We start from the raw sequence: 15,809 nt of genomic DNA on the forward strand, positions 1-15,809 counted from the left end.
AGAAATACCTGTGATGAAGAAACACAGTTAATGTTGTATATAAATTACTATGCTATTACTTGTACTTATAAAAGGAATAATTTATTTGCAAAGGATATTTTAAAAAGTGGCTAATTTACTTTGCTATCTTTTAATGCATGTGCTTCATAAGTTTGTTACAACTGTGTTTTTACTAAAAGGTTGTCAGTCATGGATCATTGATTTAAGTGCCTCATGCATAAGGAGTGCAGCCTGGTACTGGGGACAAAATTCATGACAGATAATGTTATTAAAAACATCTAATTTTGAAAACTTTTTGTAAAACTCCTGGGGTTCTCTGTGGTGTTTTTGAGGAGCTTGATACCTTTTATCTGACAGTAGACTACAGAACCACTGAACTACTGAGGCTGGATGGAGGCTGTCTTGCTCAATGTGCTGCTCTAAGTAGGGTCAACGCTGAGTTCACAGCAGGTTGCTGAGGGCTTTCTTCCATCAGGTTTTAGAAATAAATGCCTGGGAGTAGACATTCTGCAAATGCTCTGGGTGGCCTCTTCCAATTTCTAATTACCCTCCTACTGAAAACTGTTTCCTTATATCCAGTCAGAACCTCCCCTATGTATCATTGTTGATGCACATGATATTATTTTTCCATTGTTAAGAGAAAGAAGACCTTACTGCTGTAGACACATATTGAAGTGGTAGTTAAGTGCAGCAGTTGATAAGTTGAAATGAAAACTGCAGAGTGGAAAGAAGCTCATTTAAAGACAGTAGTTCTTTTATCTTAAGTATAAATAATGATCTCAAAACCTGAGAAATTATGGTATCTTCAAAGCGCTACAAAATTTTAAAGATTGGTTACACTTGCTTTTTGATGATTTTTGCACTGATGCTTTTTCCATAGCTTGAAAAGTCACAAGGTGTTTTTCTTTGAGGGGGTAAGGGATGTCAATGGCATATTAGAAGAGGAATTGTTGGTGCAGGAAATTGCAGAGATCCTAGGCTTCTCCCTAGGTGTTTTCTTAGTGACTGCCCACACGTGGTTCATACTTCTGAAGCTTTGGTGGGTTGAGTCTGAGGACAATGCATTTTCCACAACAATTTTCATCTCCCTCTCCTTTTCTTGCTTTTTCTCACTCATTCCCTCACGCGCTCACTCTCACTGTCTGTTCCTTGGTAGCAGTGAAAGGCAATGTGATAATCTTAGTGGGATTTCAAGGAAACAAGTGCCTTCCCCTCAGAGTAGTTAATGTGATTGAACAACTGCAGTAACTTGGCAAATGTCTTTCTTGGCTGCAGGGGGAGATGACCAGCTGCAGGGTACCAAGCCCTTTGTATGGCCAACTGCCTAATACTGCACAAGTCACAGGATTCCCTGCCCTGCAGGGGCCTTGCAGGTGTTTGTGTTGCAACTTGTAGGTGTTTGTGTGATGTAGGAGTAAGAGCTGATGGAATGCAAGGTATTTTGCTTGTCCGTTATTTTCTCCCCCTGCCATGTCATGGCAAACATGCCTCAGAGTGATGGTAAATTATCACTGCTTCCTCCTCCGTTACATTGGCCAGGTGACTGTACTGCATTCAGTCCGAGGCTGTTGTTGAGATTCTTCTCTTGATCTCCCCAGCTTTCTCTTGGACAGAAAAGGAAAGGAAGGATATTTCTGGGACTCAGTACTTCCAGTTCCTCCCCAGAGGTGTCCTAGTCCCTTCAGTTGTGTCTGAGTTTATGCCATACATTGCGTAAGCTTTTCTACCCCTTCACTATTAGGTTTATGGCTAGAGAGAGTTTCTTGGTTTCGTTCTAGATTCCCGATACAAAATGGTGGCTAGAGCAGCTCTTTTTCACACACCTGCAATTACTTAGGATAACTGATCTAAATTTTCCAATGATGTTCTATAGACTTTATCTAAAAACATATATGGATTAATTTGGGATTGACTTAAGGTGGCTGTACATTACTTTGCAGGGGAAACTTTCCTTTTCTGACCAGATTTATAACTGCAGTGTTACCTGGAACCAGAAGAGCTTCCACTTTCCAACAGCTCTAATGTTCATGGCATGGTGAAGGATGCTAAGGATTAGTTTGCTGTACTACATCACTGCCTCCACAAGTCTGATGGTGTAAGGGGACAGGTCTAGCAATGTATTTATAGCTTTACAGGTTTGGTTAACAAGTCAGAAAAGGCTAGGAGAGGTTTCTAATCATGCCTAATTAGATAAGTATTTCTATATTTTAATTCTGTATTACAAAATTCTTTTGTTGAATGCATTTCTGAGTGTTTACATCTGATGAGCAAAACTTCGACAAGTTTGTGGTGCTTGTCATCTTCATCCACAGAGAAGTTTTATAAAGAAGAAAGTAGTTTCTCTGAGGCAGTTATATTTATCAGACCTGAGATTTTCAAAATGTCCCAGAAGTAATTCCAAGGTTTTGTCAGGTGCATTTTCTTTTGAAAAGAAAAATAAATTGGGCATTTCTAGTCTTCTAAAAACTGCTTGAAATATCTGATTACAGAGTGGTATTTCTTTTCCTACTCTCAAATGTGGCATCACTTACCATAATTAAATGAACTAATAATGATTGTGGTTTATCTTTTCTGATGAAAACAGAAATCTGGAAGTAGAACAGAGCATGCAGCCCTGGGAAATCAAGTGGATTTGTTTAACTGTGTGTTAGACATTTCATTTGCGTTCTGGATTTAAAATATAATTGTGCAGCCCTGTGGACACAGGCCAGCCACACTTATTATTTTTAATTTCCAGCACTGAATAAGGACTTAGGGTTTGCATTCTTTAATCTTACTTTACCTTATTAAAGATATCAAGAAACAGAATAGTATTTCCATACCCTAGAACCGAAATCCAGTTGAATGCTAAGCAGAGCAAAAATTAGCTCATTGAAATACAAGTATAGAATAACCTGAATTGAAATGGACCCACAAGGATCATCAAAGTTCAAGTCTTGCTCCTGTACGGGACACCCAAATAATCACACCATGAGCCCGAGAGCATTGACCAAATACATTGAACTGTCAGGCTTGGTGCTGTGACCACTTCCATGGGGAGCCTGTTCCAGTACCCCACCACCCTCTGGCATCCAACCTAAATATGCCCTGACACACCTTCAGGCCATTCCCTCAGATCCTGTCACTGGTCACCACAGAGATGAGATCAGTGTCTGTCTCTCCTCTTCCCCTCATGGGGAAGCTGTTGACTGCACTGAGGTCTCCCCTCAGTCTCTTCCAGGCTGAACTGACCAAGTGACCTCATCCACTCCTCATATGGCTTCACCTCCAGACATTTCATGAGGCAGAAACTGCACTTTCAGAAATCTGAAATACATTTGCAGAGAGCTAAGCAGGTGGACTCAAGCCTGATCTACTGGTGTTTCAAATCACCCAAATATGTCCTTGCTTAGGTCCAAACACCATTGCAACCAGAGCTACACAGCACTGCCTGCAGGCTGGCCTGACCTGACCATGAATGTATATACCTATAAGTTTTGTGTCTTCAAGGTATACATTTCATTGCAATTTAATAAAACCAGCTAAACAAAATGCCCATGCACCTCACACACAAACACAACAATGTAAGTTTCAATATATTTAGTCCTGGTTATTTACCATCATTTTAACTTTGACATGTTAAACTCTTAAGCTGCTTTTTAACATGAAGATTAGAAAATATAGCTGGGATATACATGAAAAATGGTATTTCTGATATAAGAGAGGACACTTCTTTGAATGCTTTTGTACAAAGTATGAATAGCATAAAGAAATTAAAAAGAAAAAGCAAAAAGAAAAGTATTCTCAGCTTTAGTGGTTTATAATTTGGCAAAATTAAGGGAACTTATGTGACAGCAAAAAGGAATGTCTTTAAAGAGGAGAGTTATACAGAATTCTGAAAATAATGACAAAAATTTTAAGAATTATGATGCATCAGGTAGGTGCCAGTGCAATTGAGAGAGGTGTCTGTATAAAAATGTGGGTTTTTTATGAGTTTGGAAGTATTGCTGTGAGAGCACTAAGCTTTTTTTTTTTAATTCTCTATAGACAAAATTTATCTCATGGTTGTGCAGTTGTGTAAATTGGAACATATAATTGGAAGACTAAGATTTAAGATGCTAATACAAAATACACCTAAAAGGGAATTTAATTTTGGTTATTTAATGAACGTGTCACAAGCAAGTTAGCCAAGTGGTCTTACCTGTTATTAGGGATGGAAACAGGAAGAAGTGAAGTGGTCACCAGAGTAACTCTGTCAGCAACAGGACAGAGCTCTAGTAAGGAACACTATAAGAAAGAAGATGTACAAGTGTCAGATGATCAAGCTAAGAATGAAAGACTTTAAAGCTTCCAAATTTTCTTCCACATTTAATTTAAAACATTCTTGAATAACTAGGTTTAGTTCCTTTTCTAACAAGCTGGAAAAAGCTGTGTTCTTTTTGTGATGATGCCATAACAGAAGAGCATAATTGTTATTTGTTTTTAAAATTATTTTAAAAACTGAAACAAATTACTATAGGAATTAACATTCTAGGCACTTACTTTATTGCTGTAGCTGTAAACAAAAAGACTGTTAAAGAATGAACCATCTTTTAGTCCATTGAACAATGTTATCCCAATTATACTAACTTTGAGACAGACTTGGGACATATTATTCATATCTAAATAATGTTTAACTTGGTCTTTATAACAGCAATTACATTTGTGGTCATTACATATCAAAATAAGCACTTTTTACCATTGAAGTTAATCTCTATTAGGGTATATGAAATGTGTTTTTAATTATATAAAGTATGTCCTTTGTGGTCATTTGTGTAATGGGCAGAACAATAATTATTTCAAAAGTTAGTGCCACTGTGCTAAAACTACTCTGAAGAATCTTTATACCTTTATAACCTGGAGGAAACAAAGCTTTTCCAATAGTGGTTCTGCCTGTTTCAGAGGAGTTTAAGCTTCTGTTTATGTGTGCTGGAAGGTTTGCCAGCTGCTAGTTTGAAACATAAACCAGGTACCTAAACAAGGGGACCAGCAGGACTGAGAATGAATTCAGTGCCTCATGGTGCACAAGAATGTAAAGTATTTGGGTCACTTTGAGGCACTGTACCTATAGCCATAGAGAGAGCAAGAGGTGGACAAATAGTATTTTTCTTGTCTTTCATTACCATAGAATGAACACAATTTTGGAAGATATCTTCAAGATTACTTGTGCTTGTATGACTGTTGTATGACTGAATGTTACTTTCATACAAAATACACATTCTTTGTTTTAATTTGGGAGGTGGGGGGTTTAATTGCTTTCAAATGGCAAAGATGCATACACCAGCGAATTGCAAGTAGGATTTAAGCTTGCTGTTTTACTTGCACTTCATTTGTGGTACACTTGACTTTCAGTTGCGCAAAATACTTTACATTTGTAAACATTTTCATCTAATTTCACTTATTTGTCTTTCCTTCAGAGTAGAGCCGTGAGTTAAGCAAAACTAAAATTGCAGATAATGAAGCCAGGGCACTTTGTTCTTCATATACATGCTTCCTGTATTTGATTAGGTTCCTTCAAAAAAAGAAATAGTGCTTCATTGAACATAAAGCATACCTTTAACATTGTCTGTCCTGTTCTGGTTTTCTTGTATTTACTGGGAAGTTTGTAAATTCTACCCTTTATTTCATGAACAACTGCTGCTACCATCATCCCTGTCATCTGAGGCTTACTAGGTTTGCATAGTGGCCTGATAGACTGTTCAGATCAAAGTGTGGCTTGTTCTGTTAAAGAAGCATACATTTTAAGCTTTTATCAGCAGAAAGAAAATATTGAGCTATAAAAATATAAAACAAAATCCATTTTTGCTTTGAAAAGTTCATGAAGCATTTCATGTAGCATGTAATTAAATAAAAATAAAGTTAATCAAAACTTTGTCTTCTTTCCAACATTTCCTTTGTAATTAGACCTGCTGAAGATTTTCCGTCAGGGCTTTTTCACCAAGCTATGTATTTTCTGCGAAGTCAACATTTTCCGCTGGAAATGGTTGGGATTTGCCTACAACTGTTCAGGTTTTGTATCTGAAGAACTCAAATACAAATTTCAGGTCCGCTAAGATCTGAGCCACATTTGGGATGCTACTGTATCCTAGGAACTTGGGGGACATTTTGGCCTTGTCATGTTAGAGACCTGTCTTTCCAGATGTACAAATCTTTTCTACTTTTGCACTTGTCCTGGGAGACTGTTCTCCTCTTCATGAAATATTTATGCTTACAAATGCTAAAACAGACTACAGTATCTGTTTAGGAAGCATAATTTCCCACAGTCTTTAACTATTTACTCATCAGTGGTCTGCAAGATGTATTGGTAGGACTGTTGTAGGAATTGTGCTTGTATATGAAGAGATTTTATCATACAAACATTTTACATTTATTAATACGGTGAACTGCAGTACTATGAACTTCATATGTCAACTGAAAAGTTACCTACGTAATCCTTATTTGCAAAATCAGATACCATTAATATGTAAACCTACAAGAATGTGTTCGATTTTTGATGGCATGCTGTGAAGTATCGGAAGAGAGATCTAAATACTTATTTTTTCTCATGAATAATAGATGCAAATGACTGCAACAATCAGCAAGGACCACAGCATTGATGGTTTGATGACATTGGTTGATGGATAGATAGCCCATAGATGTTCTGAGCATCCCAATCATGAGGCTGGGGCAGGGGGACAGTGCTGGGAGACTTTTGTCAGATGACTGAAATCCTTCTGCCTAGTGTTTCGTTTCTTTAAACTATTTGCCACTTTGGGAATCTATCCATCACATATTTTGGCAACAAGTTGCAGGAAAAATATATTTTATTTGTAACTCTTTCAGCTTTAGACCTTGACTTCTGATTTCCATTTATGTTTGCACCCATAATTAAAAAAAAAAAAATATAAAGAAAACTCTTCTGGGTAAGGAGAGCTGGGAAAATATGTTGCTGTCTTTATTTTTGGAATGTTCATGTTACTGGGATGGAGTAAGTAAAACCGAAAATGTAATGGCGAAATAGTCCTTTTAAAAACAGCAAGAAAAGCCTTGATTTTTCACATCTGTCAAGCAGAGAAAATCAGAAAGCAGTTGTGGCACACTCTTATTGTTGTAGGAGCTGACATATAACAATATACAACATATTAGAAGCACAGAGACAAAATGGTTGAAAGGAGGTGAATGAATTTAGTGCATGAATATATTTAAGTAACAACCATCATGTTACTCTGGAAATGCTCTCAGGTCCATCTGGTGATAACTTGGCTCATGTCCAGTGCAAAACTTGTCTGTCGATCTTAGACGTATGGATATGAGAATGCTCACTAGCAGCCAACATAAAATAAACAAAGTGATAGATAACATAAACAAATGTGAAGCCAGGCAGGTTGGCAGCAGAAAATATAAAATCTGAAAAGCAAATCAAAGAAATTCTTTGGTTATATATACAAACTTTCCAACATGAGGGAACGAACTCTCATCCACCTAAGAATGTTGAATTGCATGCATGTAACTACAGCATTCAGATACAGAACATAAAAGTTGGCAACATTGCTAAAGCCAGTAATTTAGGAGGAGGAAAAGGTCATGACAGATAAAATCACATCCCTTTCAAGTAGTAATTCCATTCATTTACTGGAAATGGACAAGTAAATGGAGAAACAGCACAATATAAAGCAAGTAGTCCCTTTTTTTAGATGTCAACTTTTTATGCTGCTTTTTCCTTCAGTGGTGTTTTTCCTTTGCATTTGTTGGACCATATTGTGTTTGAACTCTCCATTCAACAGTCTCTTTTCTACTTTGTTTTTGCTTAGGTTCCCATCTAGTATAAGTACTCTATAGCTGAATTTAAGCCCTCCTTATCATAGATGAATATATGTTATTATTTTCTGAAGGAATTAAGTCTATTCAGATTCTTTTCACCTTTTGGATCAATAGATTTTTTTCTTTTGAGGACTTTAGACATGATGTTGATGTCAAATGAAGGCTGCGTCATTCCTGGAGACACTTTTAGAAAAGGCAACTTTTACTTTCTTAATATTTTGATATGATTTCTTTGGGGTGTCTTTGGATGGTTTTAAACCAAGAAAAGGTACATGCTACCACTGTAGACACTTAATATTCTTGGGAAGCTGCCACTTTTTCAAAAAAGAAATCAATTAAGGATTGCCAAGATATTGAAACAGTGCTGCTGTCTCGGCATTTTCCATTCTGAAAACTGTCTATTTGTACTCTTGAAAGTTAAGCCCTTAAACAGGGCTTAGAGCTTCAAGGACAGTTTAGCTACATGAATCATGTTGTGAATGTAAAGACCATTGCTATCTTAGCATAAAACAGACTGTTCAAATTCTTCACTATTGATTTAAAATTGAAGCCTTTTTTGCTGTTATCCACAACTGAGGGAAAACATAGGGCTCTCATCTGGAAGGGTATTAACACCTTTACCAGATGACATGGATGGACGGAGTGCGTGTTTCTGAGAACATTGAGAACAGTTTGACTTGGGAAGCATCTCCAGGGGCTCTGAACATTGAGCCAGAGGAAGCGGGGATCTGAAGAATCAGAAAGTTCATTTTTCTGTTGGCTGTTGCCGTCTGGCTACCAGCTGCAGGTAAACCCATCAGTTCAGACTGGTGAATCTGAAATCAAGAAATAGCATTTTCAGGCAAGGAAATTACCCTTTTGTGAAAGGAAGTTCACATAGTCATGAATAAAGTCCACCACAGTAAAGAGGAAAAAGTAATATATACTGAATATCAATCCAACTGAGATGTTGCTGTGCTAAGATCATTAGTCTATGATAGATATTAAGAAGAAGTCAAAACCACACATATACAGAGTATGTGTTATTATTTTGAACCACTGCTGTGACCCAGCTGCATCAAAGATTGGAAGAGAAAGGGATTTAATTGCCAGCTGGACAAGCTTAAACTAGAGGGCAATTCTAGTTTAAGTACAGATGCAAGCATGCAAGTACACTTGCAAGCACGGAATGTTATTTTGTGTCTTGTACATATGTAACTGCTGTTTTCTCATACAATGTCTAATCTCTCATATTTCATAAAGGACATATAGGAAAATATATCATTTGAAGGATGTCAGGAAGTAAATTAGCCCAAATTTTTTACCTCTTAGCACACCCCCTGGTTTCCTGATTATGAACATAAAATTATGCTTGAGTTGAAGGACTTTATTTAATTTTTTTTTACTCTCTGTCAAAGGTTTTTGCTTATATTGATTGAATAGTGTGAGTGATCCTCAGTGGCAAAAGCAAACTGATTTAACTGGAAGTTAGCTGATTTTTTTAACATTATGTACTCTATATATTTAACTTGGGAATTTTGTACATCCCAGATTTTTCTCAGAAAGTGATTAGATCAGTGCAGCATCAAAAGAATTATACTACTACTCTGCTTGATAGATACGTGATTACTGTAACTTGTAAAAAATATTTTTTGCTCTTACTCTAGCTATCCTCCGTCCACTTCAGCAGCACAACTTTCTCCTGCCTGTACTTTTATTGCTTGCTTCTGCTTCTGGATTATACTTCAAACTTCAGCCAAGATGGAGAGTTCAACTAATGTGAATGTCCTTATCTGCTGATTGAGATGCCTGTTCTCACCTGCCTTTTTTTTCCCTTGTTAACCCTTGCATCACTGTTAGAGCTGCACATAGTCCCTTAGCAGGCAGAGCTGGTGGTAAAGAGATTCTCATATGCAGTTGATTTCTGATGGCTGCTTGACCCCATACAGTGGCTAGAGTCTGTATGCCATCACCATAGTGCTTCAGCTTTCTGCTGGTTTATTTGTTTTGTAAATTCTTGCACATGTTTGGCTTTTATGACTTCTGTGCTTCTCCTTCCCATCTGATGCTCTTGATGGTCTTTCTTTCAGTGGTTCAGTCTTCTCCTAGCTCTTTCAGCTTTTCTTCTTTGGTATCTGTTGCTGGATGACATCACTCACATTCTAATTTTATGCAAGTTACTCATAAATTAATCTTGCCAATCTTGAATAATTTTCTCCACCATAATTTTCATCCTTTTTTTATTTCTTCTGTAACTTTATCTCAAAGAAAAGCATAATATAGCTAGAGCTCTCTGGAGGATGAGCTCTGCCAGGTGAGTTCAGGGGCACGTTGCTGTGGTTGCTGATAAAGTTAGTTTTCTCCTCAAGTGAAACTTTTCTGTGCCAGCCTCAGTGGCAGGTACTGGCACTATGGCATAGCAAAGAGGTGGGAAAATGTCTGTCTCTCACCTGGTGGAGTTCAAGCTGAACTGCCAGAGAAGGTGGCTGGTGCTAATGATCCAAGCTGTGCACTGGGACAGCACAGTCATGGGCCATTTTGTTCCATTTTGCTGACTGTGCTGCTGGGGCAGTAATGTGCTCCACAGGCAGGGTTGCCAGCTGCTGGGTTGGCAGTGTTGCACTCTTGGTGCAGCTGTTGGCTCTCCTGAAGGTTGGTTTGAGTCGCTAAAACGTTTCTGTTGATGACTATCCACTATTTAAATTTCTAATTATGTTTTTTTCCAAGTACTATTAAGAAAGAGGCTGGTTGTTTATTCATCCATTCTGTTTCACTTCTTTAACTTACCATTTTCTAAAATGCTTTTCTAGACTACTAAACACAAAGCATCTATGAAAAATAAAGCTTAGGTGGACATTTTTTTTTTTAATAATGAGAATTAAAAAACAAAAGGAGCTGTGATCATGAATCTGGGGCTACTGGTGTATTTTTACTCTTACAGATCTCAAAATAAAAAGAGAAGCAAAAAATAGTATGAAATTTGTCTTTGTTTTATAAGAGAAAAAATATAATTAGTCTGGTTAAGTGATACACACTTTTCAAAGTGTAGAATTGTTTTCATTAATAACATTCCCAATTTAAATAAACATTTAAAGTTTCAGAACAGTTTAAGAAAAAGAACTTACAGCATTTCCAGTGTCAGATTTTCTTCATGTAAGTTGATAGTGTAAAATTTCAATTTATAAACTGTGAAATGATCAGTGATAGTTATAATACAAAAAATACAGCACTAGTTATTAGACATTTCAGAGGTCCAATGAAAGTATTCATTTCCAGCTAGATCATGTCTAAGAATTTAGTTGAACATCAATATTTATATTTAGGTAGTGCAAGAGTTTGAATCATACCTTCTTTCAAGTTCTAAATGCAGACCATGTTTACATTAGTGAATCATAAGCATAGAACTTAGAGCTGAAATAAAGTATTTTTCTCCAGAGGTGCTTAAATATACATGACCCAAATCTCGGATCCTATGTACATAGTTCTGAAGAGCTGTGTATTTGAAAACAAAACCAAAGAACTAAAAAAAAAATAATTGTATGCCCTTTATGCAGTTTCCTGTGAGAGTTAAGAAATGAGTATCATGGAAATGAGTAAGTTCTTCACTTCTTATATACTAAAAGAAGCATTGCTATCTTAGCATTGCCTCATGCATTTGCTGCACAATTATTCTGGATAAATTTTGTTCATCTTAGGATCCAAGTTTTATTTCTTGGCACTTGCAATTTGTTTGTTTTTTTAAAAAAGTCCTAACCTTCTCTATACACATCTAGTCTCACACATAGTTTTTTAGACTATATTAGTTGAATGCTACAAAGATTCTACTGAAGATCTGTGCATACAGCAGTTTCTTCTTGTGTTCAAAACATACAGAAGGGCTCTCAAGGACAGAGTGATCACTTAGAGTTGAACATGTTAAGTGAAATCAAAATGGCTTTTGAAGTTTTGCTTGCAAATTAGTTATTGCCCAGTCTTTGCTGATTGCTATTTCACGGCAGCTGCAGTGGACAGAGAGTAGTATGTTAAAAGAAGCAGCAGTAGAAGACAAGAAAGAAAGATATTAGCATGTTCACCATATATCATAAACAAGTTTGTGATAACAGAAGCTCTTCTGAAAGCTTAACTGAGAAGAAAGACTTGGGAGAAGAAAGGAATGAGTTGATACATTCTAGCTGCTGTGAAGTTCAAGTGAAGAAAATCACCATAAATACCAGGCATTGATTGGTATTGGTTTGTAGCACTTAGGATGCATCGTTGTTCTGTGTGCAGTGGCCAGGAGCCTGATCTAGCCTGATCAGGGAAGTGTCTTATTAACACTGGTGGCATAATTCAGTGTAGAAGTGGACAGAATTGGTTTTGCAAGTTCCATTGTCAAGGGTAGGTTCTTTTAAACATGTTTTAAATGTCTGCCTTTTACTCTGGAAATGGTGCTTTATATTATTTTCATCTGTTTTCTCTATTTGCCTGATTGTTTTTAAACTGCAATATAGAACCTCATTAAATTGAACCAGTCCATGAATGTGCCCTAGCTTTATGTGGAAAAATGTAATTGCAGAAGACTAGTTTTAGAAGTCTTAACTGTAGGTAGCCTGAAGTAAAAGCAAACACTCCTTTTGTTTTAGTGTATCTTTGATATTTCATATACCTCTTAGAGGACTGCATGTGATTGCATGGCTTTTACATATGTAATGCATCACAATAAACATTTCCAGGAGGATCCATAATTGCTAGCCTGAGGTTTTTACCTTGTATCTAAAGTAAAATTGATAGTTTGTTGAAGGGAGATGATAATTTCTGTTGGTAAATAGTGTAAATTCATAACTGTGTATTGGGAAAAAAACCAGAAATAATTAATGTGTTAAAGTGTTTTTATTAAACTGTACCATGTGTATAAAGATTAGTAAAACAATAGTAATTTATCATGATCTTCCTGTGTCTTTGTTTGTTTTGTTGAAGCACTAAGTTTAAATTTACACTTCAGAATTTGAAGATTACCATATGTTCTTTGCCTTCAGCTTTTGACATGGTAGCTTGTAGCATTTTTGTGGAAATTTTTTGTTGTTAAAAGTTTCCTCCATTCAGTAAACAGCATAATGAAAGTGTCGTGCTTTTTAAAACCAGTCGTATTACCCTTGAGAACATAGAGTTTCTGGTCATTCCTGTACTCAGTTAAATACTGACCATCTATTACTAAGTAGCAAGTTAACTGGCATCAGAGAAATGTAGCCATTTTCTGTCCTTTATTTAGAAAGGCTGTTAAATAGTCACGTATTGAGAGGAAGCTATTTGAAAACAGAAGCAACAAAGCAGTAGATAGGATTATGCATATGGCTGTTAATGTTATTTGTGGTACGATGTACAGTTTTCACTACAAAAGCTGAAGCATTACTTAACCATTTTTCACCAATGTACAGGTATTAAAAATAATGAAGACTTTTCAAAACAGAAAAGAACTTTAGGAGTTCGGTATCTAGAAAAAACTGAATTTTATCACTGAGATTTTTTTTGAGCCTTAGGAGAATGAGCTTTCTAATTTCCTTTGCCTTTCAGGATTCTTATTTCCTGAAAGTTCATAAATTATTTTATTTTTAAGATGGAACCTTTTGTCAATCTTTGTTAGGCTTTTCTTTGAAAATTATATTTTGCAAGCTATGCACAAATAGGTGAAGCAATAGAGAAGGAAAAGAGGAAAGAAAGACGTGCAACAGGTGTTTGATAAGCTCCTGACTAAAGCAAATTTCTTCAGTAGTATGTTCCTGAATCTCAGTTATGAATTCCATAATAAATTAAAAATTCCTTAGATAATTTGAGGCTCACATGAAAGGAATCCAGTAACCAGGTAAGTTTTCAGAGTTCTTGTGAAGGGAATGGTTGGACAACAGCTTCATGTTATACATTCTGTGCTTGAACAGAAGTCTTGGAAAGTGCTTATTTTGTTTATTTGTTTCACAGGACTGCCTACTGTATCAAATAAACTTTATACTGCAAGTATAATTATTTACTTACTTTTGGAGACTAAGGTTTTCTCCTGTTCATAGTTCTTATAATTTCAAGCTAGCATGCAAGGCATATGAAGACACAGTTCTCCATCCACAGTTTACTAGTTGCATACATTATATATATGGAAACATGTTCTTTGTGGAGTTGTTTCATCAGTTTGAAATGAAATAAAATTGTATACAAGAATTACATTTAATCTACTCGTATCACAGTGGTAGAGTCAGGGAATGAATACTATCATCTGCTGTCCCTTCCCTAAACTTTTCAGATGCCAAATAATGTACTGACTATTAATGTTTCCAGGCTTTGCTGTCTGTACATGATACTGTTGCTCAGAAGAACTATGATCCTGTCTTGCCCCCCATGCCTGATGATATAGATGAAGAAGAAGATTCAGTTAAAATAATTAGGCTCGTCAAAAACCGGGAACCATTGGTAGGTAACCCTGTCTTTTGGTTTGGGGTTTTGTGTTTGCGTGCAGGGTGGGGAGTGCTTTTTATGAACACAAATGGGTGATATTAACTTGAAACATGGATAGACAGATATTACACATAGTTATTCATAACATTAAGTAATACACTTGTGACTTCCATTCACAGTCCTTATTAGTAAAGCATATGAAATGAATAATCATCATCAGTGAATGATTATCATGGTGTTTAAGCATTATATATGTGGGCCAGTCTGAGCATTTAGATCATAATATATATTTGTCTTTTATCTTGAATTCAAATCATGAACTTACTTTAAAATGTTAGACAGAGAATGAATCCCCAAAGAAATCTTGACCTGTGTTTTGAACTGTGCCTGTTAGCATTCATGTAAAAAAACATGACCTTTCAATAAACTGAAAAGAAAGCATGAAAACATATTTTAAAATACTTGAATTGAAATCTGGGCAAATTTAAAATGTCTGTTGTTGTACTTTGCATTATGAATACTAGAAAGTTAATATCTTCATGGGGATATCTGGAAAAATGAAAGGACTAAACCTAGGTTGTATTACAAGAATATTAAAATGCTTTACTGATTTGTTTCTTTTTATTTGCTGTAGAGTGGGAGCCATCTTTTATAAAATTTAACTATGTTCTTTCTGTCCTGCAAACCAGTAAGAGCTTTTTTTTTATGTTATACTGAATATTTGTTTTAATGGACAGCCATCCTGGAGAAATACTTGCAGATTTATTTGAGAAGGTCATCATTCTGTACTTGAAATGACAGTGGGAGAGAGCTGCCTGCTTCTGTTAGACATACAGGGATAGTTTGTTCCACAGTAGGTGTCTTACTATCACTCTAATTGTTGATGGATTTCTGGCATAAATAAACAAGAAATGAGTTTTCTTATTGACTCACTGTAGGTACCCATGGGCACAATTGCAAGTTTGACCATATGGAAAGTTATTATGTTGTTTTAGCATACTAAATATTTTTTCCTCCAATATTTGAATAACAACTTTAAGATTTTTGTATTTTTTTATCAAAGAAATTATTTGAGAAAGAAAACAAGCTTGCTTTAGGATTTAGTATCAGAAAGATTATTCTTTCCAAAAGGTATATGGAGATTTGAACATACAGTATGAAATGAAGTCTAATTGAGGAGCCTATTTTTAGTGTTAATTATAACACCTATTTTTTTGGCAGAAAAAGTTTAATAAAATCTTAACTTACATAGTTTGATATTCCAAACATGAATCATTACTAAGATTTAGTTGTTCAATATCATAAGTTAATAGTATCTCAAAATGGATTGCATAATAGTAAACTGTAAAATGAAACTCAGATATTTTCTGAAAACTTATATAAAATATATACATTGTATATTGGCTTTTTAGATTTTAAGGTCTCCTAAAGAAAACAGTTGCTTAAGCTAAAGGTTATCCTTGGACTGTTCCTCAAATTCCACTCTTGCCTCCTCACTCCAGTGGGACATTGAGCTCTTCCAGATACCTGTGTGTCTATTTAAGCCCAGCCTGCAGTTCGGCCCCACACAGCCACTCACTCATTTTCCCCAG

General features: G+C 35.9%; 1 protein-coding gene across 2 annotated transcripts in view; it reads left to right on the forward strand.

The window, feature by feature from the left end:
• Positions 1-15,809, forward strand: part of MPP7 (MAGUK p55 scaffold protein 7) — a 150,109-nt gene that overhangs the window by 89,971 nt on the left and 44,329 nt on the right. For both annotated transcript variants that reach the window (XM_058831589.1, XM_058831590.1), the window contains one exon: positions 14,101-14,232. In XM_058831589.1, the coding sequence (XP_058687572.1) occupies positions 14,101-14,232 (132 nt within the window). The remainder of the gene's footprint in view (positions 1-14,100; positions 14,233-15,809) is intronic.

The sequence above is a fragment of the Poecile atricapillus genome, chromosome 2 (assembly GCF_030490865.1).
Source record: "Poecile atricapillus isolate bPoeAtr1 chromosome 2, bPoeAtr1.hap1, whole genome shotgun sequence".
NCBI lineage: Eukaryota > Metazoa > Chordata > Aves > Passeriformes > Paridae > Poecile > Poecile atricapillus.